The 27,557-nt window shown below is 34.7% G+C and overlaps 4 protein-coding genes across 4 annotated transcripts; 2 read left to right on the top strand and 2 right to left on the bottom strand.

Moving 5' to 3' along the window:
* Window positions 1-1,485: 1,485 nt before the first annotated feature.
* LOC118041135 (chitinase 10) lies at window positions 1,486-2,630 on the top strand. Its single transcript, XM_035048291.2, has 2 exons — window positions 1,486-2,015; window positions 2,107-2,630. The coding sequence occupies exons 1-2, from the start codon at window positions 1,558-1,560 to the stop codon at window positions 2,474-2,476; spliced, it is 828 nt and encodes a 275-aa protein (XP_034904182.1). The 5' UTR covers window positions 1,486-1,557; the 3' UTR covers window positions 2,477-2,630.
* A 1,227-nt stretch (window positions 2,631-3,857) lies between these two features.
* LOC118041136 (auxin-responsive protein IAA30) lies at window positions 3,858-5,038 on the bottom strand. The gene is made up of 4 exons (XM_035048292.2): window positions 4,826-5,038; window positions 4,495-4,703; window positions 4,278-4,374; window positions 3,858-4,153 (listed from the first exon to the last, which is right to left on the bottom strand). Exons 1-4 carry the CDS (start codon window positions 4,990-4,992, stop codon window positions 4,099-4,101), a joined length of 528 nt encoding a protein of 175 aa, XP_034904183.1. The 5' UTR covers window positions 4,993-5,038; the 3' UTR covers window positions 3,858-4,098.
* Window positions 5,039-8,933: 3,895 nt separating this feature from the next.
* LOC118041137 (protoporphyrinogen oxidase 1, chloroplastic-like) lies at window positions 8,934-13,764 on the bottom strand. Its single transcript, XM_035048294.2, is given in 10 exon segments — window positions 8,934-9,268; window positions 9,270-9,437; window positions 10,288-10,391; window positions 10,553-10,712; window positions 11,395-11,566; window positions 11,785-11,865; window positions 11,957-12,104; window positions 12,687-12,771; window positions 12,910-13,095; window positions 13,233-13,764. Coding segments are annotated over 10 exon segments (1,644 nt in total). The 5' UTR covers window positions 13,632-13,764; the 3' UTR covers window positions 8,934-9,127.
* A 2,375-nt stretch (window positions 13,765-16,139) lies between these two features.
* On the top strand, window positions 16,140-23,741 carry LOC118041873 (meiosis-specific protein ASY3). Its single transcript, XM_035049387.2, has 11 exons — window positions 16,140-16,271; window positions 16,849-16,927; window positions 17,359-19,053; window positions 19,163-19,307; window positions 19,439-19,630; window positions 19,682-19,745; window positions 19,858-20,007; window positions 20,082-20,140; window positions 20,721-20,855; window positions 21,569-21,660; window positions 22,120-23,741. Exons 2-11 carry the CDS (start codon window positions 16,892-16,894, stop codon window positions 22,189-22,191), a joined length of 2,640 nt encoding a protein of 879 aa, XP_034905278.1. The 5' UTR covers window positions 16,140-16,271; window positions 16,849-16,891; the 3' UTR covers window positions 22,192-23,741.
* Window positions 23,742-27,557: the final 3,816 nt, after the last annotated feature.

The following is a 27,557-nucleotide window of genomic DNA, read 5'->3' as shown; positions in this document are numbered from 1 at the left end:
AAGGAAAAAAATTGAAAGAAGGACAAAGATAGAAAAGGTGTCAAAATTAGATAGCTTGTTCAAAGGAGGTGTGAAAAGTTTAATTTGGTCCTCTAATTCCCAAAATTATACCTTTTACATCCCTTTATTTTTTTCCACTTTTAATTTTGGTATAAAAATCTATTTTTCACTTCTTGGTATGTGAGAGGAGAGAGAGCGAGTATCGTCAATTCTGATATATAAAGAGAAAGTCATCGTTTTGCCAATATTTCATTGTATGCTGAAAAAAATAACATCGCTTATATTTCTTATGCAATAATTAGCTTTGATCTAGTACATAGCGAAGCATGGGCTACGAGCCTTGAAGTCAAGTGTTCGGCACCGTAGATATCGTTTTTTAAACTTTGGTTTTTCGAATTTAACTTATTCTGAATTTCATCCAATAGTTATTTTTCTTGGCGTCCCCATCTACGAAATCCTAAGTATGTCACTAGCTTTCCCGAACAATGTCATTTTCTCTACCAGCATGATCATTGTTTTATAATTCATTTATTTTATTTTTCTATTTTATAGAAGAGATCATTATTCAATCTGGAACGTTTCCAATTAAAATGATCTTAGCTCGGCAAATAAGTTCCAATTGTATTTTCCATGCTTTAGATGTGCATGCGTTCATGATTAATATCAATTTGATTTGCTGAAAAACTCCAAGCTCTAAGAAATTCGTTGTCTTTGTTTAGTGCAGGACTAATTTACTGGGTCTTGCTCCGCTGCGGGTCAGATATATGTGTTGACTCTGCCGCCCAATAAGGTTCATTAGGGCATCTCCAACGCAGGTGGTAAAATAGAAGCCAAGGCCAAAAAAACTATCTTTTTAGCGTTTGTCTCCTGATTAATTAGTAGCTCCAGCAGGAATGGTGAAAGGATAGCCAAAATGACTCCTCTCCCTTATAAAAATTATTCTTACATATCTTAAAAGAAAAAAGTAAAGCATTTCCTTCTCCCTCTCCAATACCATATTAACATTTTTACACTTTAAAATAGCATCTTGCATTGGAGATTTTCTTAAAGTCATTTGCAATATCTCACATGTTCTTTGTTTGACATCTGAAGAGGTGTAGGCTGTGGCCTGTACGCGGGAATAAATTGCTTAGTCAGAATTCAACGTGTGTTATTATTGTATAAAGCGAATTCGGTGTAATTGGATGCCAGATGGCCAATAAAAATAGAGAGAGTATATTCAGCAAAAACTCCATGACCTATCGTGTTTGGTGTCGACATTTTCCACCTTTGTATAAAGGCTATAGACTATGAAGTAGATATCGTTAATGGCTGAAAATAATGGGACATCTACCTAGTCAACTGCGAATACCATTTGAACCGGTCAATAAAGGGTCCTGTTGATGAGTTCTTGACATTTATAAACAATACATGCATAGCAAGTCAAAATCTCCATCTCTGACTTGATCAGATTTTAACTAGTAGAGTACCTAACCACAACCATGCTTAAGACCTATATATATAAGGTCTCGTTCGCCTCTTTAAGCATCAAATACAACCCATTTTAGCAAAGACGAGATGGCATCTTCTGCTTATGCTTTCTTGTCATTCGTTTTTTACACCATCTTCCTCTCGTTTGGATCATATAAAGCTGAAGCTAGGAGATTCAATGACATCTCTTCTCTTGTTAGTAAGGGCCTCTTTGATTCCATATTCCTACACAAGGACAACAACGCATGCCCTGCTAAAGGTTTTTACACGTACAACTCCTTCATTCAAGCATCTAGATGTTTTCCTCAATTTGGCAGGACAGGTAGTTCCATTACGAGGAAGCGAGAAGTTGCAGCTTTTCTTGCTCAAATATCCCATGAGACCACAGGCGGGTGGGCTACCGCACCCGATGGACCATTTGCATGGGGGTTATGCTTCAAGGAAGAAGTGAGTCCACAGAGTAGTTACTGTGACTCGAGCAACACTCAATGGCCATGCTCTCCGGGCAAATCCTACAAAGGAAGAGGACCTATTCAACTATCATGGTAATATTTATTTACTCATTTTTAGCACAAGCATTGCGTTCAGAATTCATGCTGATTTCAATATTCAATTAAACTTATAATATTGTGGCAGGAATTACAATTATGGACCAGCAGGCAAGGCCCTGGGATTTGATGGGCTTAACAACCCAGACATGGTGTCCAACAATTCCTTAATTGCCTTCAAGACAGCTCTATGGTTTTGGATGACCGAGCAGAACCCAAAACCATCTTGCCACAACGTCATGATCGGGAAATATAAGCCAACAGCGGCTGATGTAATGGCTAATCGGACGGCCGGCTACGGGTTGGTGACTAACATTATCAATGGTGGTCTTGAATGTGGAATACCTAATGATGGACGAGTCAATGATCGGATTGGATATTTTCAGAGATATGCTACATTATTCAATGTTAGCACCGGATCTAACTTAGATTGTGAAGATCAGAAATCCTTTAGCTAAATATTTAGTTCTGCTTCCGGTTCTACTTTCATTTGGGGTTGTGGAAAGCTGTTGTGGTTAGTTTTTGTAATGACATATTATGCAAACGATACTTGTTAAGAGATTCATTTGACTTCTGAAGACTCTATGAATAATATTATCGTTGATTTACTGAGCTGCTTTGAGCGTACATTAAAAAATGATCAAGGAGTGGCTAAAAGGGAGCGACGAAGAACGCTTCATCAGCTCCCATTATCTTTTATGATGCATGAATGTGCTCAAAATTGAATTTTCGACATGTCTGGCTGGTTAATTGGGAGAAGGTTTTGCCATGCACGATGTTTGATTTTCAATCATTTTTTTATAATTACTTCAAAACATTATAATTATAATCAAGTTACAAAACAATTAAACAAACTCAATTAAGCGGACGGACCACTTTGATAATTAGTATCATGAATCCCGGCTTCCCTCAACGCGAGTGTGGCTGTACTAATAAAACATGGGCTAAGCCTACTTTCTTCCTGGACCTGGCTTACGTAGTAGAATTCTGCTTTAAATGAAAGGTTGGGCTTTGAGCCCGAGTGGATAAACATGCATGCTTTTAAAATCCCTAGAGCATAAGATAAGCAGAAAGTTGTAGTTCTATTTATTTCATTGTTTTAAAGGTGTTTTTTATTTGAAAATGTATTAAAATAATAATTTTTTATTTTAAAAAATTTAATTTTTTATATCAGTATATCCAAAAAAAATTAAAGCCAAGAAAAAAATAAAACAAACAGGCTTACGCTGATAGACTTTTTGAAAAACTATCTAGATTTTTTTTTCCAACTCCCTTTGGTAGATCTTAGATTTAGTTACCCAAATTAACCAATTTATGTATTCTATTTGATCTTCTTGGGCTAAATGGTTTATGCACTAAAAGGGACAATAAGATCGAACGAATAGCCTGGCCGCTAGCACTAATGGCATGAGTGGTTAATGGACTCAAAAGGGCCAAGAAAAAACAATCATACGTCAATGGACCCAGCATGAATGGATGGGAATTGATCGGATTAACCAAAAACCCACTTTACCAAAGTAAATTTAGTTCAGTTGAGTGCGCATAGTTTGGTGTGAAATTTCCCAGTTTTCCCAGAGATTTCTCAGTATTAAACAATATTGCCAGTAGTAAGATTCAATTATTTAATTACTCGCCCTTTAACTCATTGAGGTAACAATTGATGATGGGCGATAAAAAAAAATAGTAATTCATTGTCAGAAAATAAAGTTAAAATTTAATAAAATTATTAAAATTATCATAAAATCATTCCCGGTGCTAGTTAGGGCCTTAACAACTTGCTGGTGTTGGGAATTTGGAATAGATTTGACCAGAAGGAAAAAAAAAAAAAAACAATGAATCTGAGAAAATCGTTAATTTACAATCAAAAGACAACTTTTGTTCTATCATTTATCCCAAGGATGTACATGTGCATACGTGATTCTCAACACTTGATATAGAGTTTACCTAGCTATCCACTACCTATTTATTTTCGACTCGCCATATTATATATGTGTCAAGGAGAAAAGGAGACCGCATAAGCATCATGAACCAAAATCATATAGGGGCAGTCTGCCCTAGTGATCAGCATCATGAACAAAGATCATAGGCTGTCTGCCCTAGTGATCTTCAATCTCCGCACAGAAGGTAAGAACATCCTACAGATTAAAGAAAACAAATCAATACATATATATAGATGCTTAAACATGTTTAGTTTTGTTGGTGCTTGATGTTAACAGAGATTTATTAATGTATGATAAAAAGAAAGAAGATGGAACTTACTCCCAGGGAACATCCCCAACAATCAACCAATCCCCCTCCTTGTCTTCATATGTCAACACATGACATTGCCCAGAATGTTCAATATCCATTTCAGGCCCTGCTTAATCATTTTCAACCTTAATTATTTTTACATACTTTAGTTAAGAAGAAGAAGAAGCTGAAACTGCAGCTGCTAATGAAAATGGAACAAAAACAAAAGATTAAGAAGATACTTAACAGAGAATGCTAGTGTTGAACATTTGGTCAAGAGTCTGTATTAAGTCATGGTAACCATCATGGGCTAAGAGGTTGAGCTTCCTTCCAATCGGAATGCCTTCCATGTAAACCTTGACGAAGAAGGTGGCACTACTGCACTCATTTTCCTCCGACTCTAATGCCTTGCTTAGAAATGGCTTGATTGGTGGCCAGTCAGAAAGCTGCTGATCACTGAATTGATTCATATGAGATCACGAAAAAACAATACTTTAAGTGAGCTGCCAACAAATTTCTTCAAAATTTCAAATGGGAGATAATTGGTTTATTGAATTAGTAATCAGACGCGCATGTACCTTGGTGTAGAAGGGTTCTCCTGTTGAGAGGCTGAGATGCTAAGTCCAAGCCTGAGATCTGTGCTTAGGTCTTTCTTTAGCTGAGAGAGAGAGGACTTGCTTGATACAGATGGGTAGTTGCTGCTTTCAAAAGAAGATGAAGAACTAGAGGTAGCTCCTCTGCCCATTTTGGAGGTGTGAAGCCAAAGAAGCCGCCACCTTAGGTTCTAATATATAGTATAGAGAGCATTAAATATTTATGAATATAAATTAATTAAATGGGGAAAGGCATTTTCTCATGCAACTCACGGCCTTGATAAGTTGTCAAGTTAACCGACATCTACACGTGTCGAGCCCTAGCCTGCTCATAAGGAGTCATGATTTTTTCTTCAGCTTAAATTCAATGTGGTTCATGTGCAAGCTAAAAATAAAAATATATAGCTCACATTTTCAGACAACTCATTAATACGGCGTTTAGTTTATTTCCCGCAATTTCGTTGGTGGTTGGATTTAATTTTTTTTAATAAAAAACATTATATCTGGATTATTAAAAATTTTGGCATTTATTCAAACTTCAAAAATCATAGCTCCACTTTTTAATTAATATTTAGTTAATACATTAAACTTATGATCAAAGATTATAAACTTTACCAGGTTGAATTATATTTTTTTATTTTATTAAATAATAAAAAAAATATAAAAATTAATTATTATCAAGTCAATATTAATATATAAAATTGAATAAAAAGACTCACATACTAAATGATAAAATTAATATATATATATATGGCCAAAAACTCTCAAATGAACTATTTGATTAATATTTAGTTAGCTCACCAAACTCACGACTCCATTTAATTAAATTAATTCTTTTATTTTATTAAAATATCCTGACTCAACTCTTTAATTAATAGTTAATTAAACAACAAAACTCGTAATCTAATTTATAGATTCTACTAATTTGAATTATTTATTTTATTTTATTATATGATAAGAAATATGAAAATAAAGGATAAAAATCAATAAAAAAATCCATACTAAATGATGTAATTGAAAAAATTAAAAAAGAGCAAAACAATTCTGATTGGGCTCTTTAATTAATATTTAGTCCAGTCATCAAATCTGCAATTTAGGTTAAGGACTCAGCTAAATCAAACTAATTTTATTTTATTATATTATACTATAAGAAAAGAAGTATGAAAATTATTTTTTATTGATTTAATATTAAATAAAAAAATTAACAAAAAAAAAAAACACACAAGGCTATGCCTGTCCAGAATAGCCAATTGCGTAGGAAGAGTTTTGCAATCTTATTTTTTGAGAAAATGTAAATAGTGCAAGTGCTTGAATTAAATGGAGACCAAACAAGCAGAAGTCATGAAAATGATAATGTCCGAGGCTCGAGACAACTGAAATCAATTTGTGTCGCAGTGCTTCTTGATGACTAGGTTTGAATATATTGGACACTTAATGGAGAGATGATCATGCGTCGTTGATGACGACTGACTCTCGTGGATAGTCGAAGAGGTGAATGTAGACAAGTTGGAGATATTCAGGTAGCGACGAGGATACAAAGGCATTGGAATTCGAGGCCCTTCTCCCCAACAACAACTACAACAACAACAAAAACACACATTGAAGTTAACACACGATCTCGTGGGAAATAAAGAAATATTAATTAAAGTTCAATGGATTAGATTATCGAGCTGCGCATGAAGGTCTTGGGTACAGGTACATAATTAAGGGTTTTGGTCGTGGTAAGACTATATGTTGTTCTATACAATGACACGAAACTACACTTCAACGACATCGTTTTATTCTTTATTCTTTATTCACAAGTTAAATTTTTTATTAATATAAAAATTTTTTTTTTTCTAATTAAAAAAAATTAAATTATGTTAAGATTGATCATACGTGACTTGGATCATAAAATCGCAATAACCCCATGAAAAGCAAATAAAAACAAATTATAAATTACATTCCCCGAACAACCTAATATTAAAAGATGTAATTAAAAAAATCAATTAAAAAATATAAAAAAAATAACCTGAATTATTAGACTAAAATAACCTTATAGAAAAAAAAATAAAAAAAAATGATGTGATTTAAATATTTAAATCTATAAATATAAATTTGATGAGGAAACTAAAATATATAAAAAAATCATAAAGTTAAATATAACGTATATGAATTCCCAACCAATCAAATCAAAGAATTTATCAAGATTTTCATCCCACGACTAATTAATGACATGGGCCTGGCATTCTTTCATAGTGTTTTTTTTTTTTTTTTTAATCTCCCGTGGCACGTTCTGCAAGGAATTAAAATTATGATGCATGGAGAGATGAGATACATCCAATGAAAAAGCAGATATGTGAATCATACATAATTCATGAGCAGAGTTGTATTTCCAATCACCAATTATGTTAAAGTCGTGGCCCATGAAATTCTCAATGGTGAGAAGGCAGACGAGAGAGGGCACCTAATTATAATTATCACGGATTCCATGCTGATTAATAAAACAAGAACAGGAAGTCCAGTCATCCTAAACCGGAGACATGAAATCAACTCCATTTGGGAACACAAGGAAAAGGTGGAAAAGACACGAATCAGTGATTAAATTCTTCGTTTCCCCTGTAATTCTCTCCCTCACGTGTAATTCCAAGTGTCAAATGCTCATTTCTAATTCAAAATCACACTCCATCGTCTTCTTTAAACATGGAGGGGGAACAAGAAATCTTCGCTTGGACCTAAAGAAACGACAAATGCCAGAAAGAACAAACTTAGGATTTAAAACAAAAACAAACAAACGGGGAGAAAAAGAAAAAGCAAATGTCCCCCACCACCCCTACCAAGATGTTGCTTGGATTGGACCCTATGAGACCTTTCCCTTGCTCCAACGACTTTCTGGTCTCGAACACACACTACTGTTAGTGTTTGAACTCGAAGGCCTTACCTACGAACCTTTCCAGAAGACTCGGTGTCTGAGGAGTGTCGTACATCAAACCCTATCATCATCCTCCGCCCCCGCCCTCCTAGCTGTGTGCTTCAAGGCATTCCCATCATGATGTCTTCGCCTTTGGAATGTTGATTTGCTCAGTCAAACTTAGGATTGCCTTTAATTCTCCATTTAGGCATGTCTCCAGGATGAGGCCCTAAGTGGGGCAGGATCCCCTCTTTAAGCTCTGCTTTACACATCTTTTTCTCCAATCAAATTAAATTGCATGACTTTTTCACTAGATTTGTTTTGAAATACGATCCATTTGGAGAAACATAGCCGCCGGGTAGTTTACCAAGGCTAGACACTCGGCACCCTACACCATTTTAGGATGGACATTGTGCTCCTATGGTGTTCCAGCCACATGCCCTAGTTCCCTCTTCATCAACGTCGAGTGCCTTTCCTTTTTCTTTTCTAAAAAACAAAAAACTCGAATGTATGCGCTCGACAATTCCAAAACCAATACGCAGCGGTTGTTTTTTCACTGCACGTGACACTCGTAGAATCAATAATCAGACTGTGCTCAAGTTCCTATACCTCTTGCTTTACTTGATAAAGATGCCTGATAATAGTTTTGCTTATCGCTGCTTTTGGTGAGAATTCATTTAGTTATATTTTTTAAATTCTTCTTTCCAAAAGACTAGCACTTTTTTTGTTTTTTTTAATAAATATTTTTCTTAATTAATTATATATATTTTTTATTTTTTCTAAAAAACCAAAGCTTTAGCCGCCGCCGCCTATCCTGCTCAGGATAATAATAAAAAAATAAAAAATAAATAAAAAAACCCAACCTTTCATCTCTCACGGGCCTACCCTTCATCTACTAGCAAAGAGAGTTTTTAAGCCCCGAAGTTTTATTTAATTGATACTAAAATAATTTAAGGTATTAATAAGAGTTCTTTTATTTAACTCATCGGAGTTTAAAATCTCTTGGGCTTCGCCAACGATCGACTTAGGTCGGAGTGAAACCACATCAATCGGGGTCAGAAGCTGACAATTTCCGGTCTTCCGTGCTGATATGCCTGTTTAAAGTTGAGCTCCGCGTGACTGCTGTCGTTATCCGTTTGAGCTGATGCTACAAAAAGTTCGGTTCCCAAATCCTTATCATTTGTGCTTACTCCACTTCTGATCATTGCGTAACAACAAAAACATTTCATTGCTACTGTTACTAATGGTAAACCTAATATGGATCGAGTAATTACAAAGTCATACAGAAGGCCTAAAACAAAGAATAACTCTCCAGCCACTCAACCTCATTCAACAGCCGCAGAGAAACCATTCATCTGCTCATACCTACAGGATACTTGAACACTTGACCAAAATCCTCAAATGATCATCCCGCATCTAGCACTAGAGAGGAACTCAGTTACCTCAGACGCAACCTCATAAGCCCCTTCTACACATCGGCCCAATGCGACACCAGATACATAGTTTCCCCCAAGAAACAGCCCCTGCAACCCTTTTTTCCTTGAGGGCATCTCTGGCAGCATCTAGGATATCAAAATGACCAATCAAGAACTGGGGGATTGCTTGTGGCCACACTCTCACCCCTAATACAAGTGGATCTGTCGCATTAGGATTTATAAGAATCTTTCTCAAATCACGATCAACTGCTTCTACAAGTTCGCTTTCTGTCTGCAAAGAAAAATAAGTGATGGTAAGAAAATTAACCAGAGAGGAAGTGGTTATCTGTCACTCTGTCAAAAAAAAAAAGAGGGAACATTATGCAGCACCTCATTAATATATAATTGGCTTACACATAGAAAAGCTTTACACAAGTCAAAGCATGGCACCACATACGACAACCACAATTAAAAAGGGGAACCAGATACAAAATCCACACTGAAGTTGCTTCGTTGAAATTGAAACCCATCTGAGAAAGTTGGATGAGGTGTTTAATACCCCATTGGCCAATAGGTTGGTTCTGAGGAAGAAATGGATTGCAAGCTATTATGGTATGGCACAGGTTTCTCAACCATTGGTGCTTGTGGAACCCAGTAATTCCAAAAAAATTGAAAGTCAATCCTCTATAATCATCTGTTATGGGATAGAAATGTTCTACAAGCATTTATGTGGCGTTCCACTTCCAGGGATTTGTTGGGACATCTCTTTCTGATAATAAAAAATTAAAATAAAAATAAAAACTGGAGAGCCCTCCTGTTTCAACGTCTCATTTTTTGTCCTTTTCCTTTTATTTCCTGCTTGGGAGGAAGACTAATCCTCCATCCTGTGAACATATGCTCCGATCAACTTTATTTGAACACATTTTCTTTTGTTAAAAAAATGAAACCGACAAATGGACATGGGAATTCAGCATTGCAGCAGGCATCTATCAGGAGCCAACTAAACATTCTTATGGAAAACCAAGCTAAAACTTCTGTAGGCTTACGAATAATTTATCACCAGCCCCACCACCATTATTGCCCTTAGATTTGTGTCCTGGATCATTGACGACAGAAATCTAATGTTTTTTCAACTTTCTTACCTTAGACACAATTCCAGGGTTTGTAGCTCCTCCAATGTAGTTCAAGAGCAAAATCCTTCCAGCAGGTGCTCGATTAGGAAAAAGAGATGAGCTATATATGGTTCCTGCAGAACCCACAAAAAAAAATGCATTGACTTTTTGGTAAAACTGTGGAGTATTTTGTTCTTATTTTCAAATTTGGATGCTGAACTCCAGGAGCAAGACAAAGTTTAAGATAGAGATACAGCAATGGCAAATGAGATGATTCACACTAAAACATATTTACCTAAGGTTTCCACCCCTTGGCTTCGTGGATGCAGCTGACCAAACCCCTTTAGTTCACCATCTATTAAGCGTTCTGGTCTAATTGCTTCTTTTGGGTATGAAATGGACACTGCCGCAACTGGAGGGTAATATAATTTTGATAGTGCATCTGCAGCTGTAGGCTGTGAACAAGAGTGCATATGGAAAAGATTAACCAAGTATTTTGGAAATTTCTACTTCAAACAAAAATATAAAGTAACAGAAAATAAAGCCTCATTAGTAAGTAAAAAACCAAGTAGACAACAATTATTTTGGTGTGCCTTTTCTTTGGGATTTTGGTTAGGTACCGCCAAGACTGTTTTCTAGAAATTACTAATAAATTTACTCAGATTTGAATCAAGCATCATAGAGCAGATTATATGCTACTTTACAACAATAAACTTCTAAGAATACAAAACATTTGGGCTGAAATAAGATGATTCAAAATTCCAAAAATGAACCTTGCGGAGAGATATGCTAGTAGAAACCCATACTAGGAATAACATTGCCGCAAGAGCATAACAGGTCATTAGCATCTATTAATAATTTTAGAACACACGTTTTAAAGAAAGTCAGATTCATTGATGATGCAACCCATGTTCATACAGATTAAAACGAGCTTAGCAATCTGTATAATCCAACCCAGTTAGTTTGTTCACTTCAAGAAGTGGTTGCAACTTTCACTAATTATATGAGGTAGATGGAATCAAACACTAAAAACAAGAAATGAGCTTGGCCACAATCCACTTGTGAAAAATCAGTAATAAAAAGCAGTACAAGGGACCAATTTGAAATAGGTTTTAAGTCTTTAAGAATGTAACATACAGAAAGGGGATGCAGTAGAGTGCTTGCAATGTGGGATGGAACAGTGAAGACCACGCTTTTGCTCAGTAGAGAAACTAATCCTTCTGGTGTTTCATATGTCAAACTATACCCTCCATTCTCTAATTTAATGATGCTTGAAAGCTTCCAAGATAATTTTACATTGCTACCCAACCTGCCAAAATCAACACCTAGCTAGTTAGGACCTGAAAATCTTCAAAAAGCTGAATAAATAAATGAAAGAAGGAAAAAGAAAAACACTTCCAAACAAAAACACAAGGGCATCAAGTGAATCAAATAATGGTGAAGGAACTTTGGTCATTGTGAAGAACGATAAGCATCATTCAAACACATATCTGCTTTTCAGAAAAAGGATTTAGTAGTGGGGTGCACCTTGTTGCTATTGCATCAGGTAACATAGCAAGTCCTTTTCTAAAAGATCCAACAGTTTGGCCCTTTGGTGTTGGAAGACGCCTGCAAAGTTACTAAGAGTTTAAGAAACCGAGGATAAACTAACAAATACAGGATAATAAAATAATGCATCAGTCCAAGTATATATTATTACGGGTCTCGAGGTGGCTTGGGGTTTTTACTTCTCTCCTGGATTGTTTTGAAAGTCCCACCAAAGATACTACCGCCAGTTTGCTCCAGGTTCCAAACTTTTCCAAATGCCGCTTTCATGCTTAGTTTGGAAGGATCACCCGCATAAACACCTGTGTACTGCAAAAGTTTTAGGTAAACCTAGAAACCACTCTCCATCTAATATAAAACAAAATGTAGCATAGATGATCTTTGCAAAAATGCAGATTAGAGGAATTCAGAGTATAATGGATCTAGTTCATCTATTATGTGACAAAATAGTGGCTGGAAGTTACCAACACGTATAGTCATTGGTGTTAGATGGATGACCCCATAGTATTTCACGCGATGTTCACGAGAATGAACAAATAGATTGTCTTACATGGCCTAATAAGAATAAAGACACAGCCATCAGAGATTTTACAAAATCGAGTTTAGCCAATTAGACAAAATGTTAGAGTGTCATTTTTCATTGTCATTTGTGATAGAAGTAAACAGATACAAGAAATACATGATGACAACAAAATAAAAGAAAAAACTATTGCAAAACTTAGTAATAACAGGCATACAAAATGCTGCATATGTTTAACGTCAACTACATTATACATTGAAGCAAAGTGCCCGGTTTGAGCATGGTATTGTTATAAAGGACAGTAATGCTCACTACAGTAGAAGCTATAACAAATTGGTTAACAACATCAGCTGCGAATTATCACCTGAACAAAAAGGCTCTATCAATCGCTCGAAAACCTCATCGCCAAGGTTACGCCGCACAAACTCTTCAACTGATTCCTCGTGTCCCTGTCACCTTTGTCAAAGTCTAAAATTACGAGAAGATTCATTGACAAGAAAACATAAATATGCAACATAGCACTAACGTTTGATATTCTTATCAAGTGCATATTATAGCAATTACTTAAAATTAAAAGGAGAACAAACTGGTGGCGGAGGCCGAAGTCCAAGAGCACCAAAGCCAGCTCTGAGTTTGCCACCAATACTCATCAAATCAAAAAACGGCAAGTCAGTCGGCTTGCCTGGTACTGGTCTTAATTTCCCATCCCACAACACAAAACGCGGCACATTTGGATCCCCTAGTACCAAATCCTCCCTCAATCCACTATCCACCTGCTCACAAATTCAACCAAATCACTAATAAATGAACTCTTGAAATTCCAAATTATAGAAAACATTAAATTATAGAAAGATATCATCTGCAACTGGATTAAAATAAAATGAAAACTGAGGTTAATTGAAGAACGTACCACCATGGTCAGAATAGGATCGGAAGGCTGGAAACTGTTGGGGCCCTCTTCCCAGAGATAACCATCTCTTTCAAGGGTGGTGATGTTGCCACCAACGCGATCTCTTGCTTCCGTGACAATCACATTGGGAGCAACATCCCAGTGTTTGGTTGCAAGAGCCTGTGCGATACAGAGCCCACTAATTCCGCCTCCAACAATGACACAATCCGCTGTGGCAGAATGTCCGGCGCTGGATTGGGCTTCGCCGTCGAGCTTGAAGGGAATAAATGTAGTTGAGTCTTCGGTTAGGGAGCAACGTAGTTTAAAGGGTCTGTGAGTGGTGAGTTTTGAGAAAGAAGAGGGAATGAGAGAGGGTATTGTTGGCCGGAGAAGAGAGAGGTCAGTGAAGGTAGAAGTCATTGCGGGTTCACTCTCTGTTTGACAAGCAAAGGAACCGCTGCCTTGCAAGTTGTTATCTTGGATGGAAACGTTTTGTTTGGCCTCAATCCATTGTGACCTGTGATGATGATGGGTTTATTAATCCCTTGATTCTTGCCACTGAGCTCTGTTTTACTGTTATCTTTAAATATTACCAAGGAAAACCACCCAGATGCAAACATCAACTACTCAATATTAACATTAAAAAACAATTATTATACTCCTCCTCACAAAACACCATTAACAGAGATAAACAAACATGTTTTCCTGTAACTCTCTTCACATGATGATACCATTAGCTTAAATAATATTTTTTAATTTCTTTTGGTTTTTTTTCCTTCATTTATATTACTTTTTTAATTTTAATTGTATTCTTTAATATTAAATTTATTAACAATTATGTTCCATAATTTTTATTAATTTATTTTTTATAAAGTTATCTCGAACTCATGACTTGTATTACGGGTCTAATAGATTAACTCGAGTTTTTTTTTTTATTATTATTTTTTTTTTAATTTCATCCTTTAAATGGGTTGGCTTTAGTTGACTCAAGTTATTTTTTTTATATATATTTTTAATTTTTAATTTTATCTTATAACACTGAGTTGATTGAGTGTTATACTTCATAATTTGTTGCGATCTGCTTTCTATTGGGTTGTTTTAGTCTTATGATTCGAATCACGGGTCTGACAAGATGATTTGGGTCATTTATTTTGGTTTTTTTAATTGATTTTTTTTAAAAAAAAATCATCTTTCAACATTAGGTTTATTAATAATTGAGTTTTGTAATTTTTTTTTATTTGCTTTTTATAAGATTGTCATGATCTAATACCTTGATATGTGCATTGATAAGTTAACATAGATTGACTCTAATCAATCAAATAAGTTGATATCTCAATGTTTATAAAAACAAATCTCATATTAATTTTTTTTAGTCAAACTATGTTTTTATCAGTTATTCAGATTGTCTTTGGATCCATCAAGAAGATCAAATCACATCAAATCAATTTTCACACTGTCTTTTTTTTCCCCTACTAGTAAAGGCATTAGCAATGCCAAGACAATTTTTTAAATTAAAAAAAAAAAAATTAATTTAACTGCACAAGCTAATTATCTAGTACATTAAAATAATATTTTTATTTTTTTCTAATTTTAATTAACATAAGATTTATTGAAGATTGTACTTCATAATTTTTTTTTAAATTTACTTTTTTATGAGATTGTTTCAATTTCATGATCTGAATCATGGGTTTAATGAGTTGACTCAATTTTTTCCCTTTTTCTTATTAATCTTTTTTCTTGAATTTATCATTCAACATCGAGTTGATTAAGAATTAGACACCGTTATTTGTTTCAGTTTATTTTTAATGAAGTTATTTTCATCTCACGACTCAGGTTACGAGTTTGGTTGGTTAACCGAGTTGACTTGAGTTAGTTTTTATATTAGTTTTTTTAATTGGATCTTTTTTTCTCTTCAATTTAATCTTTTAACACTAGATTGATTAAAAATTAGGTTTTATATTTTTCTTTTTATTGGGTTATTTTAGTCTCATAACTCAAGTTGCGAGTTTGAAATGTTGACTTAAGTTATTTTTTTGTCAATTTTTTTAATTGATTATTTTTTTTATCAATTTTTTTAATTGATTTTTGTCATAATGTTTTTTAATTTCATCATTGTTGTCCATTTTGTTTTTCAATTTTATCATTCAAAAAGAAAATAAAAGAAATTACAAAACACAATTCCTAAAGTAACTTAATATTGAAAGATGAAGCTGGAAACAAAAAAGTTGTTGAAAGGTACTCGTGTCATTAGATCAAGGTACTCTCATATAAAATAAATAAAAATTTACAACCAACTCTATATTGAATGATAAAATAAATAAAAAAAATCATTTAGAAAAAATAAAAAAAAATAAACGATTTGAATCAACCTGAAATTAACTTATTTAAAACTCATAACCAATGTCATAAGATCAAGATAAATTCATACAAAAAAAAATAATAATTATGAAGTACCATTTCCAACAAATCAAATATCGCAAGTTAAAATTGAAAAAAATAAATAAATATATAGATTAACTATTAAACTTGTAACTAAGACCATAAATTAGGATAAATTTATAAAAAAACAAATAAAAAAAATCATGAAGTTTCATTTCTCATAAATTTAATGTTGCAAGTTAAAATTGAGAAGAAAAAACTAAATCTATGATATGGATATATAATTCAATAAGAAAATAAAAAAAATTGCAAAGCATAATTTTAAAATAATATAATATTGAAGAAAAAACATAGAAAAAACAAATAATATTTTATGAGTGTAGCCTTGTTCTGATAATAATACTATATAGGGGCATTATTGTCTATTAACTAACATATGTGCGCGATACGCATCCCAAACAATTTAGAATGAGCAGGCCGTTTAAGATTCATCAAGACACCTTTTCATTTCCCGCCTCGTACCTGCAACATAGTTATTTCGAAATCACCAAAATTTAAAATTTTCTCTCAAGTGTCTCTTCACTACATCTCACTCTCACTTCTCCGCGATTCTCTTGTTTTTTTAAAATAAAATAAAATAAAATAAAATTGAGCCCAGAGATCATCACCGCCAAATAATCTGTAAGCGATTCCTCTTACTACTCCAGTAAAATTTCAATTCAAAAGCTTAAATCCAGCTCTCCCGTCCTGCTCAATCTTTCTTAGTTTTTCCTTTAATTATATCAACATGATGATCTGCTTTTACTGTACGGAGTTCTAAATATACGATTAATTATATCTGTTTTCTTTTTTTCCTGAATTTCACTATCTTAATCTGTTTACATTTAGTGATTAATTCTTTCGAGGTTTCGTGCGCTTGAAATTGAATTATGTAATTTATTACATTTTAAAGTGAATTTGAATAGTAGATTATTAGGGTTTAGTGATATTTGATCTTAAGTGCTCATTCCTCGAAATTTGTGTTGGTTTTAGATCTGCTTGTATCAACAGTGAAGTGAATTTGTCACTTCGAAAATTTCCTGAACTGTTTTCTTTTCACTTTTGATTTTCACCCTCTTTTGTTGACGAGGAAACCGGAGCTTACAACCTTATTTATTTTTTTGGGTTTCACAGATTAAACTTAGCTTTATGGATTTTCTTTTCATGGTCCTGAATTTATTTCTCTGTTTGAACGATTTTCTTGTTATTTTGGCCGCAGATTTCTTGTGGTATACATTTCATACCTGCTTGGCTGAAGCAACATGATGGAGGCTGATACGGGACAAAAATTACAAGATGTAAGTGCTGAATACGTGATTCTTAGGATGTACTGCTAATGGAAAGGGTTTCAACATGATTTCTGCTTATTAGCTAAAGCCTTTTGTCTATGTTTATAGTGCACTTTATTATTTGTTGGAGTGATAGCTAAGTGATTGTTTTATGACACCTTTGAAGTTATCTGATCATAAAGTCTTATGAGATGAATATTTTAATTTTGCATTATTTGGCATATTGAGCTGCATGTCGCTGGTCATGGCTAGATTTCATTTGGATCTCTGTGGAGTGCACCTTGGTGAAATTTTATTAGGTCATGGATTACCCTTGAATTATTTTAACTCCATAAATGATATTCAGGGGATGGAATTCGAATTAGTTGATGTCACCCATTGCAACTTGATGAAGTCTCGTGAAAATTAGATATTTAACGTCTTATAAGTGGACATTTCAGGATCAAATGAGCGTCTGTCGCAGTTTTGGCAGCAATTATCATCCATCTAGCCAATCTAGAAAGATTTCGATTGGAATTCTGATTGACTCATTGCCAAAGAAAAGATCCGGAGGCACGAAGGAAGATGAAGCTGCAGTACCAAACATAGAAAGGGTAAATTCTAAGAAAGAAAGTTCAGTTGAAAGCAAAAAAAGGGGAAAAGGTGCCATTGATGCTACCACTAAAGGGAAACAAACTGAAGCTCCTGGGCGGGTCCCTTCCCCTTGGACTACTACAAGATCCTTTCACCAAAAATTACCAATTTCTGAGGGGGTTCACGCTGTAGGAACTTCCAGCTTGCCACGCTCTACTGGGAGGGGGAACAGGATTAGCACAGCAAAGAATGTGCCTGTAAAACATTCAGTAGAGTTTTTTGCCAAACATACATCAAATTCACATTCTGGTGATGGAAAGAAGAAGTTTGGTGGATTCACATACAAAAGGAAGGGAGGAGAGGATAGAAACTCACAGCCAGGAGAGGAATTTACATTTGCAACTGCACAAGAAGGCTCTATACTGGATAAAGTGGCAACAAATGATAAAACGGAAGAGAGAACTGAAACTTTGAAAATGAAACTATGGGAGATATTGGGAAACGTTTCTTCACAAAAAATTCAGCCATCTAATTCTCAGGTTCATCAGATTGGTGCCAATAATTTAAATCCGGAGCAAATTCTTAACCAAGCAGATGATGTGGTTGTCAAGCCTAGACAGAGCCCAGATACCATAGAAACTGATTCTGAAAGTCCCAATCATACCATGAAGAGACCAGTGACTCGTTCTTTGACCCGAAAGAGAGCTTCAACCAAACAGAAACCAGAGAAAAATAAAGTTGGTCCATCCTCCAGTTACAGACAAAAACTTCAAGAGAAGAATGTCTTCTCCTTTGAAGAACGATTGCCTGGAAAACAAAATGTTGCTGTCAATGGTGGCTCCTCAATGAAGAAGGGCCAGATAAAGAGTTGCGGCATCGAAACATGTAAGACTCACGTCAGTGAAGACTACAATGCAGATAAGATTCAGGAAGGAATTCACAAGAGTGAAAAATCACGCCCTGCTGAGAAAACATCTTCTCTTAGCAATAAAAAGGGAAATATTCACTGTTCTCTTCAGAATAAGAGAGAGTGCCGTGAACCAAAGAATGGAAACAAAGAAAGAGATTCCAATCAATCTGCAAGGGAAGCATCGTTCTCTGCTGAGAAAACATTTTCACTGAGCAATAAAATGGGAAATTTTCATGGTTCTCCTAGGAACAGGAGAGTCGAACTGAAGAATAGAAACCAAGAACGATATTCCCATCAATCTGGAAGGGAAGATTCCCATCAGTCCCCGTGGACACACATGACTGATCAACAGAAGGATTTTAACAGCCCAGCAGCACCTGAACATGGGGATCAACAAGAAAACTTTGATACTCCCTCCTCAAATAGTACTGTCAACCCACAGGATGATTTCCAGAGTCCAACATTCAAAATCAATTCCCCTACCTTGAGTTCCTTCCCAAGCTCAATGCCAAAATCTGATCAGAGAAAGCAGGTTTTTGCCAGCCCTGAACAAGCAATGAGAAGCTTTACTGTGGGAAAAATCCATAGCTTCTGGACTCCCAGGAATTCAAATGCAGGTTGTTTTGCCTCAAATATTCAAACAGAATCACCTGTATCCTTAAGTATTTTGAGCACTTCAATACGGTAGCTTACTATCAGGTTACTGATGCCTAGTCAAGTTTTGTTTCATTTTGCCTTTGCATTTCCTTATTGGACTTCAGGATATTGCAGCAGAACTTACGGATTCCCCACCAAACAAAACATTACCTGTTAAGGGGAAAAGAGATGTGGATGGTGGTCTTTCTGAATCATCTCCTGAATGTGGATACTCTGAGAGCTCCGAAGATGGTTCACCTCTTGTTAAGGGTAACGACTATTTTATTGCTCTTATATACTTGTCATAGAATGCTCACCAAGTACTATCTTTCTATGTTGTTCCCACACATTGTTTTCTTTATTTTTCCTTTTTTCATCACCCCCTTAATCATGATGGGCAGGTCGTAGGGAAGAAGAAAACTGCTCTACAGAAACTGCAACAGCTGAAAAATCAAAGTTCATGCTTCATCCAACTAAAAGGTTCTGCAACAACAAAGGTGAAAAAGTGAGAGTATTTAGTCCCACCCCGCCCTCTCCAACAGGCACTGCCAATAACTTAGCAACACTTGCTGCTTCATGTCCACAGAGTTACTGCCATCATCTGCCTTTTTAATTCGTTTTCTCTCTGTAAAATAAATTCTTAGGCATTGTTGAAACTGAGTTGACTCCTGAGATTTCAGAACAAAACCAAGGGGATGAACTAGAAAGGTATTCCTTTCTATACTTAAGACAGAAATGAGAAATTTCTAGTTTGGATCCGAACTATTAAATACCGTTACGTTATAATATTTGCTTGATTTTGGACTTAATCATGTTTCAGGGTCATCTTGCTATTTGTCATGGCTTTAGAAAACTTCCGAAAGAAAATGAAGTTGGAGACTGGAAAGAAATCCTCTGATATTTTGATGTCTGTCTCAGAGAAGATGCATCTAGAGTTGCAGAATATTGAGTCACAAATCCAAACAGATCTGTGCGTTTTTTGAAATTAATTGGTTTTCTAATTGTGAAAGTCAGTTATTAGGTCTAATCTTGATAATATTTCAGGGGGAAGCTGTCAAGTGTTTGTAAATCAAAAAGAAAACGGCTGGAGTCTAGATTTGAAGGTAATGAATTTTATCGCTACCGAATGGCTCCATGAACTTTCTTGACTATCTACTGCTATTTTAATTTATCAAAATGCCATTGCAGTCAAGCATATCTTTCCCTTTTGATTGTTGAATATGATGGTGTAATTTTTTTCTTCTTTATGGTTGATCTAACACATTTTTGAACTGCCATTAGGCATCTATTCTGCAGTGTAAATACGCATTTTATAATATCCAATAATCCTTTTTAATAGTATTCAAACCTTGCTTAGCACCACCCGTTTCTTCATTTCTGTATTAATGACTTTGTATTGTTTCTCATGATATCTTTTGTATCTCAGTTCCCCTTATCACTGTATATGAATTGGTAGTTTATAAATATAGGTTTTGGCAACACATGCAGATCCATACCAGGCATGCATGTTTCTTTAAATCAAGGTTCTGTGGATTTGATAAATTCTAACCAGTCTCACTGTGCCTTAACTTTTCAAGGGTCGTCAAGCTGTTGTGTTGGATCAATTTCTTGTCTTAGATTTTTCTTCTTGCTGAAGCTTGAATAGCTGCTGTTCTAATTACAATTTTTTTTTCCTGTGCGCAGAACAACAAGAACAGCTAAAATTGATACACGATAAATTCAAACAAGATATTTACCAGCATCTCCAGGATTGTAAAATCACTCTTGAAGGACTAGAATTGCACCAGATTGACTTCAAAGGAACTGTGAAAAAGCAAAGTATGGCAGCATATGTTATAGCGAGTAAATTTATTAATAAATACGGTATTGAATGTGTTTGATTGCTTTCACACTATTCCTTAGTTTTTTTTTAATACTTTTAACTTCTGAGGTACATATACAAGCATGTGAGTTTGGACGTCATGATGCCTGTACTGGGTCTGTGATAAGTTTCAAGTTGATCACAACTTCAAAACTTTTTTAACTGACGTCTTTAACATTACATAAAAGTTTTTAATTGGTTACTCGTATATCCGACATAAATTAATTGTTGGCTTGCATGCATAGTTTTCATTTGGTGTAAATGATTTGGGGATAGAAACATCTCAGGGCAATTCTTTGATTGACGTGCTCGACCATCTAGGTAGTGGTATGTAAGTGGAAGATTAACGACAGTCATATGCACTATCTCTTTTGCGCTTTAGACCTCGACAGGAAAGTAAATAAGTGCCCACAATATCGATTTATCATTTTGAATTGATAAAGCTACTTTATCTGCAACGCTTTTATTTGTTGTGGTTGTATGACTTTAGTTTTGACACATGGAAGTATCTAAATGCCATTTAGCTTGATCTAAGTCCTTCTATGATAAACTAATGGATCCCAGTCTGGTAACAACATAAACAGAGTTGGATTAAGATGTATCAACTATCGTGTATGCAAACTCTGAAATACTCAGTTTTTTATTCATTGACTATGTCCATATATCGCAGAAGCGTCACACCAGAAGCTTCTAATGCAAGCGGAAGAAGCAGTGAAGACACAGCTAGATGATGCACAAAGAAGAATCACAGCTGTGCACAAGGCAAGTCTGCTTCTATTTAAGGAAATATGATTGCCAGCATTTCCTACCATCTGGATTCTGGGTTTATTTTTCATGATAATTGTATTGCATGCTCAGCGGCCTTTGCCCGTTAGATATGGCTATTTTGTCGCATCTGTTGGTATGGCATTTAATTTTGAGGTGGTGGCAAGAGAATTCACATTCATGGGTGCGCCTGCCCATCCAGCGCCCATCCAAAAGCTTATGAACTGGTGTTTGTCATGCACCATTAATCTATTAGTGCTTGAACCTTTAAAGTTCATAATTACACCTAGAGATTTCTCAAGTTTTGGCCTATTGAAGGTCATGCCTTTATGCATTTATGGTTATGCCCATTAAAAAGGCAAAAAAAATAAAAAAAAATACAGTTTGTTGTAGTCAATAATTGAAAGAAAGCTTATGAAGCTAATTTGAACATTTCCTGCCATTCATTCACTGCAGTCAGCAAGGGAACAAATGCTCCAGTTGAAGTATGTTGTAGGCAAGGGCTTGAATGTGGGTGGTCTAAGTTGACGTTCATGATGGCTAAAGAGATGGGGACTTTGCACGGAGACCAGTGGTAGGAAGAGGCTGAAGGGTTTTATGATAGTCTCCTAGAGGTTGAGCTCGTTACCTTTTCCCAGGTTACAAAATTGCACATCATTCTGTGGAATCTGTCATTCATTTCATAACTGCGCTGGGATCATGAAAAATAAACTACTTGTAGCATGTAATTTTGAGTCACGTGTCCATGGTGTTGCAGTTTAGCTTTATAGTAAACAATAGTGAGATTATTCATTTAATAGCCAACAACAGATTAGATAGTTTGATGCCTTTCTTCCTTGAGCTGCCTTGTGATGAGTTAAAGCAGTCCATCATGGTAAAAGTATGTTTCACTGTTCCAGTATTTTCATTTCTGAGAAGATAGAGCATAGTGGTGCATGAGTACGAATCAAGGCGAGTCCTAGTTTACAGTCTGTCACTGCATGCATAGAACATATTTCACTAGAAATGAACTTGACAATGTTACTATAAGTTGCTCTAGGAGGCCTCTGCGAGTCTTTCTTGTCAATTTGCGTACACATGCACTTCTTACAAGCAGAGTTCATAATAGCCTCTTTATCTCTCCACAGTGCCTTCTAGAAAGGAAAAAAAAAAAAAAGAAATTAAAAAACTTTTGAAGGATCGGTGGTACAAGAGATTCAATGGATTGGCTTCTGGGAGACACCCTCAATTATCCAACATTCAACTGACCAGCAAACCATGTCTTGTGCAAAATGAGCTTCAAGACAGAATTGACATGCCTTGCTGGGATGAACCACAATTCTATAAATATTTCACGCAAAGGCATTCTAGCAGCCATGAAATTCCATGGCTATAAGGTGTATGATATGACAGAACGTGGAGGGTGAGGATTGCCATTTTGACGTTTTAGAACCCAGTAAAGAGATGGATATGGTTTTCACAAAAACAAAACAAAACAAAAGACATGGATTTAATTAAGGATATTTTTGAGATTTTATTTTCCCCCGAAGAATGAAAGAGAGAGAAATGAGTGGTGTTGCTATGTGCACCGCTCAATGCTTCGATGGTGGGGGCAGCTGCATGCTCTCATTATTATTGCATGTAACCTGTGTTTTTATTGGCAAGCAATCCTTATCTGATTGGGTTGATTGGATAGGCTCTGATTTTGTTTCGTCGCCAGTCAGTCGCTTAGGGAGGGGAAAAGGTACGGACCCCAGACAGAAAAACAACGATGCACGTGAATGGGCACGCGGGTGCACGTGAAGTGCACACTTTTTTTATTTAAATCTGCCTTCTGCTTTCCTTATCTCTTTTGTCAAACTTGAAAGAACGTTGATCGAGAATGAGTAGCAGCAGCCAGCATGGGGGGTAGTAGGTCCCACTCGAAGTGGATGTAGGGTATGGGGTCGCCCATGAAAATGCCTATTCTCGTAAGAGGACCCTTGCTCCACGAGGACATCTTAAATTCCTGGAGTGGGCACATGTCGTGGTTCTAGTGGTGTCGTTTTCATTATCGAAGTTTCCTTGCAAACCCTGCGCTCCCTCCAATTCAAGCAAGGGATGATGAAAGTGACTGTTCGAACAACCAATATAAAGGCTTTAGCGAAGTCTCCTCCTCGGCTTTCATTCAGAAAATGAAAATTGAAGTAGGTGTTCTTCAATTATATGCTGACACTTTTCATTTCCAAAAGATAAAGGACAAGCCATTCATGTCAAAATGCTATGAAAATTCTTAAACGAAGGGAGTGTTACGTTCAGGCTAACACCCGATTATTATTTTTTATTATTATAAATTAACCCTTAATTAAACTATAAGTTTTAATTATCATCCCCTTTAAATTCCATTCAGCTTACCCATTCAATATCACGACGAGGTCATGCTTTTCTTTAAAAATAGTAAAAAAGTCATGAAATTGTGAAATAGTTCAGTACTTTTTATATTACAGTCAGATTGCAAATTATATTTTTATTGTGATGATATTAATGGAAAATTATATTTTGATCAGCCTTTTATGATCTCTTAACATTTTATAAAACAGGTATGCAACTCATGTTTTATTTAACCAAAGAAATGGAAGGAATGTAATAAATGGTTGCCAAATACATCACGGTACAGTTTTTGGGTTGGAAAAGAACATTCAAGACATGTGAATCGAAGTAGCTTATATATTATTTAAGGGGTGTTTATATAGTTATGGATATCGACACTCTTTTTTCTCTCCTCATTCCTTGTGACTAGATAAAAATAACATATTTTTATCATTGCTTTCAACAATCACTCCATCTTTCTTAAGAGCCAATACTATATGCCTCTCTTTAAATCAAAAACTTGAATCCTAACTTGCGGTTTGTTTAGCTCCTGATTCAGGCTGAACGTATGAATTTTATTCATTGGAGCATATTTACAATCACTCCATCTTTGTTTAGCTCCTGATTCAGGCTCCATCTTTCATTTCTAGCAATTATTTAGGCCGAAATTGTCAATACATTCATTAAACTTTCTCCCATGTTTTCTTAAAGTATGGAGTCATTATAAAGTTTAAGTTTATCCGAATGGAAAAAAATGTTCATTCATCTTCTTTCAATCATTAATCTTTTGTTTTTCTTGTCTCTCTCAAGACCTTTTTAATTTCTCCAACCAAACAAAATCTCGTCTTTTTAATCTGATGATAATTAGCTTTACCCTTATATATTCTAGAACTTCCATATAGTTGAAAGTCCTCTCAATTTCATTCAAATAATCAATAAACTTGGATGTTTGTAAGAAACTCGTAAACTCATAAACTATAAATCTCTACGATACTCATCTCGATCAAGAGATTGCTTTCTACGCTCTCACCTCTAAAATGAGTTTTCAAAGTTGGCTATAAATCCATAATCACTTTCATCATTATTTTTTAGACTCCTTTCCTCCACCAACTATCAGGCTAATTCTGTGATCTATCTCTGTTATATTTTTTATCATCAGTTTATGAACTGTTTTTTCTTTGAAGGGATACCTCCTCATCCCCTCCTACCTAAACACATCTTATTTTGCAACCATCTATTCCAATCATTATTATTCAACAACATACAATAACTAACAATTAGAAATGATTGGGCTAATACCAATTGAAAATGATAAAAATAATATAAAAAATATAGAAACCAACCTTTAACTAACCATAATGAGTGTTGATCTAAATATATCAATTAAAGATCTCGATACTATTTTTGAAGATAAGTTGGTATTAAACCAACATTTAATGCTACTACAGAGAGCTAGAACCAAGGTGAAAGTCTAATAGTAATTGATGACATGTTGATGATGTTAGTGAGTGTTTATTGGTCAAATTTGGCAGTGTGTTAGCTATGATTTTTGTTGAGTTTGTGATTAGGTAATGTTGTGGGCTTGAATTTGAGTTGGAAATTTGGGTAGTATGGTTAGACAGGTTTATATGCTAAAATCATGGATTTTATGGTTTTTTTTTTTTCACTTCCAGAAATTTGGCTAAATATATTGTTAAATCTTATGTATTGACTCCTGAAACTTTGATTGAAAATTTGATAAAATTATGTTTTTTTATTACTTTTTAAAATTTGGGATTGAAGCTAAAATATGGGTATCCTTCTTTAAAAAATGGTGAATAGTGGTATTTATTTAATTTTCATTAAATTGGAGCAATAACTCTTTTTTGAGAATAGGTGCAATGATAAAAAAGTTCAATCCCATCCCTAAATCTTCAAAAAAAATTATTTCCATCCCCTATAGTTTTACATGTTTATTTTTAGTCATAAAACTTAATTTCCCTCCATGTCCATAGATGTTGAGAAAAAGTTTAATTTAATCCTTAAAGTTTTCACAGAAGTTCAATTTCACCTTTAAAGTTTTTTATTCTTACATTCTTAGTCCTTGTAGTTGTAGGTTTTTACATTTTGATTCTAAAACTTCATTTTCTTCACATTTTAGTACTTGAATATTGAGCGTAGAAAAATAAAATCATTGAAAAAAAAGATGAGAGAGAGATTGAGTCCACTACATTCCAATCCTACAAGATAGATATTGGTGTTAATGAAGGTTTGTTAGGAAATGGGAGTTCAATTAAGATGAATTTGTCCTTTAACCATGCCAAAAACAAAAAAAATTGATTTTTTTTATTTTTAGATTGATTAAAGATTGTTTTGTGGTTGAAAATGGAGTTATTGAGATTTATATGGGGTTTTTAGGATTTATTTTGGTTAAAATAAGTTTAAATTTAGGTTTTAGAGATAAAAAAATCATGTTGTTTATAAAGAAAATGTTTAGTCTAAAACTGCAAAAAAAAAAAAAAAAAAAAAAAAAGAAGAAGGAGAAGAAGCATAAATAAAAAAATAAGGATTTTGACTAAATAAATACCTTTTATTCATAATTTAATCTTTCAAACTCGTTGGGATATTTATTTTAATTTTAAAAAAAAATAGTTTTGGAAATTATTGCGTTGTCAACACTCAACACCCTTTTTTCTATTTCACATGTTATTAGATATTTGTACGTATATTTATCTTTTGTTTATTATTAACAAGCTCAACTTCCCACTTCATTATTTTAATTATCCTTCACAACTCTCTTTACAATTTATTAATTTATATAATTTTAAATTCATTATATTTTTTTAATCAACAAATTTAAAAATATATCTTCAAGGCAGAAGCTTTGTTAGTTCACGTTTGAAATGATACCCCCAGGCCCCAGCGATCACAATCACTGAGAACGTGTTTAACAGCATGGTAGTCATTGTTTTTTTATTAACTTTTTGTATTTAAATACATATTAATGATGTTTTTTTATTTTTTAAAAATTATTTTTAATATTAACACATTAAAATAATCTAAAAAATACAAACTCATTTAATTTTAGTAAAAATTAAAACAATTTTTCAAAATTAATAGAAACGTAATTGAGATCACGTTCCCTAACGTGCTCTAATTCATCTAGAAAACCTCGATGCGAATCTTTTCATGAGGTGAGAAGGAAACTGGTCCTGATATTTTGGAGCTGGTACAGTTACAAAAGTCTCGAGTCCTGATCATGTAAACTGATAAAAAAAAAAAAAAAAGGCTCCAAATCCCACAGCCCCAGTTACCTTCTTGGCTCACACGAGCTAACAAATTAGTGGGTAATTCTTCATTTTTAGAGCAGCAAGTGGGTCCAGCTTCTGGTCGTGGACGCTGACCTTCCACACCAGAGTCCATTGGAGACGTGGTTAGATTATGTACACATGTTTTATGTGGATGCTAGAATCTCACTTGGCCACCGAAGAATCTTCCATCAAGAAGGGTGTCGTCGTAGTTTCTGTTTTAAATTGAGACCGTGATTTTGATGTTTTTTTTTTTTTTTTTTTTCACAGTAACTCTGG

This window comes from Populus alba, chromosome 14 (genome assembly GCF_005239225.2).
Source record: "Populus alba chromosome 14, ASM523922v2, whole genome shotgun sequence".
Taxonomy (NCBI): domain Eukaryota; kingdom Viridiplantae; phylum Streptophyta; class Magnoliopsida; order Malpighiales; family Salicaceae; genus Populus; species Populus alba.
The sequence above is the reverse complement of the archived record's forward strand: the minus strand, read 5'-3'. Positions and strand labels throughout refer to the sequence as shown.

Excerpts from the sequence above, each read along its gene's own strand:
- LOC118041135 (XM_035048291.2), top strand. The coding sequence starts at position 1,558 with ATGGCATCTTCTGCTTATGCTTTCTTGTCATTCGTTTTTTACACCATC. Across the intron at positions 2,016-2,106 it reads GGACCTATTCAACTATCATG|GAATTACAATTATGGACCAG; the intron begins GTAATATTTATT and ends ATATTGTGGCAG.
- LOC118041136 (XM_035048292.2), bottom strand. The coding sequence starts at position 4,992 with ATGGGCAGAGGAGCTACCTCTAGTTCTTCATCTTCTTTTGAAAGCAGC. Across the intron at positions 4,375-4,494 it reads GTTCAACACTAGCATTCTCT|GGCCTGAAATGGATATTGAA; the intron begins GTTAAGTATCTT and ends ATGATTAAGCAG. Across the intron at positions 4,154-4,277 it reads GTTGGGGATGTTCCCTGGGA|GATGTTCTTACCTTCTGTGC; the intron begins GTAAGTTCCATC and ends TTTAATCTGTAG.
- LOC118041873 (XM_035049387.2), top strand. The coding sequence starts at position 16,892 with ATGATGGAGGCTGATACGGGACAAAAATTACAAGAT. Across the intron at positions 20,008-20,081 it reads TCACAAATCCAAACAGATCT|GGGGAAGCTGTCAAGTGTTT; the intron begins GTGCGTTTTTTG and ends ATAATATTTCAG. Across the intron at positions 20,141-20,720 it reads GCTGGAGTCTAGATTTGAAG|AACAACAAGAACAGCTAAAA; the intron begins GTAATGAATTTT and ends TCCTGTGCGCAG.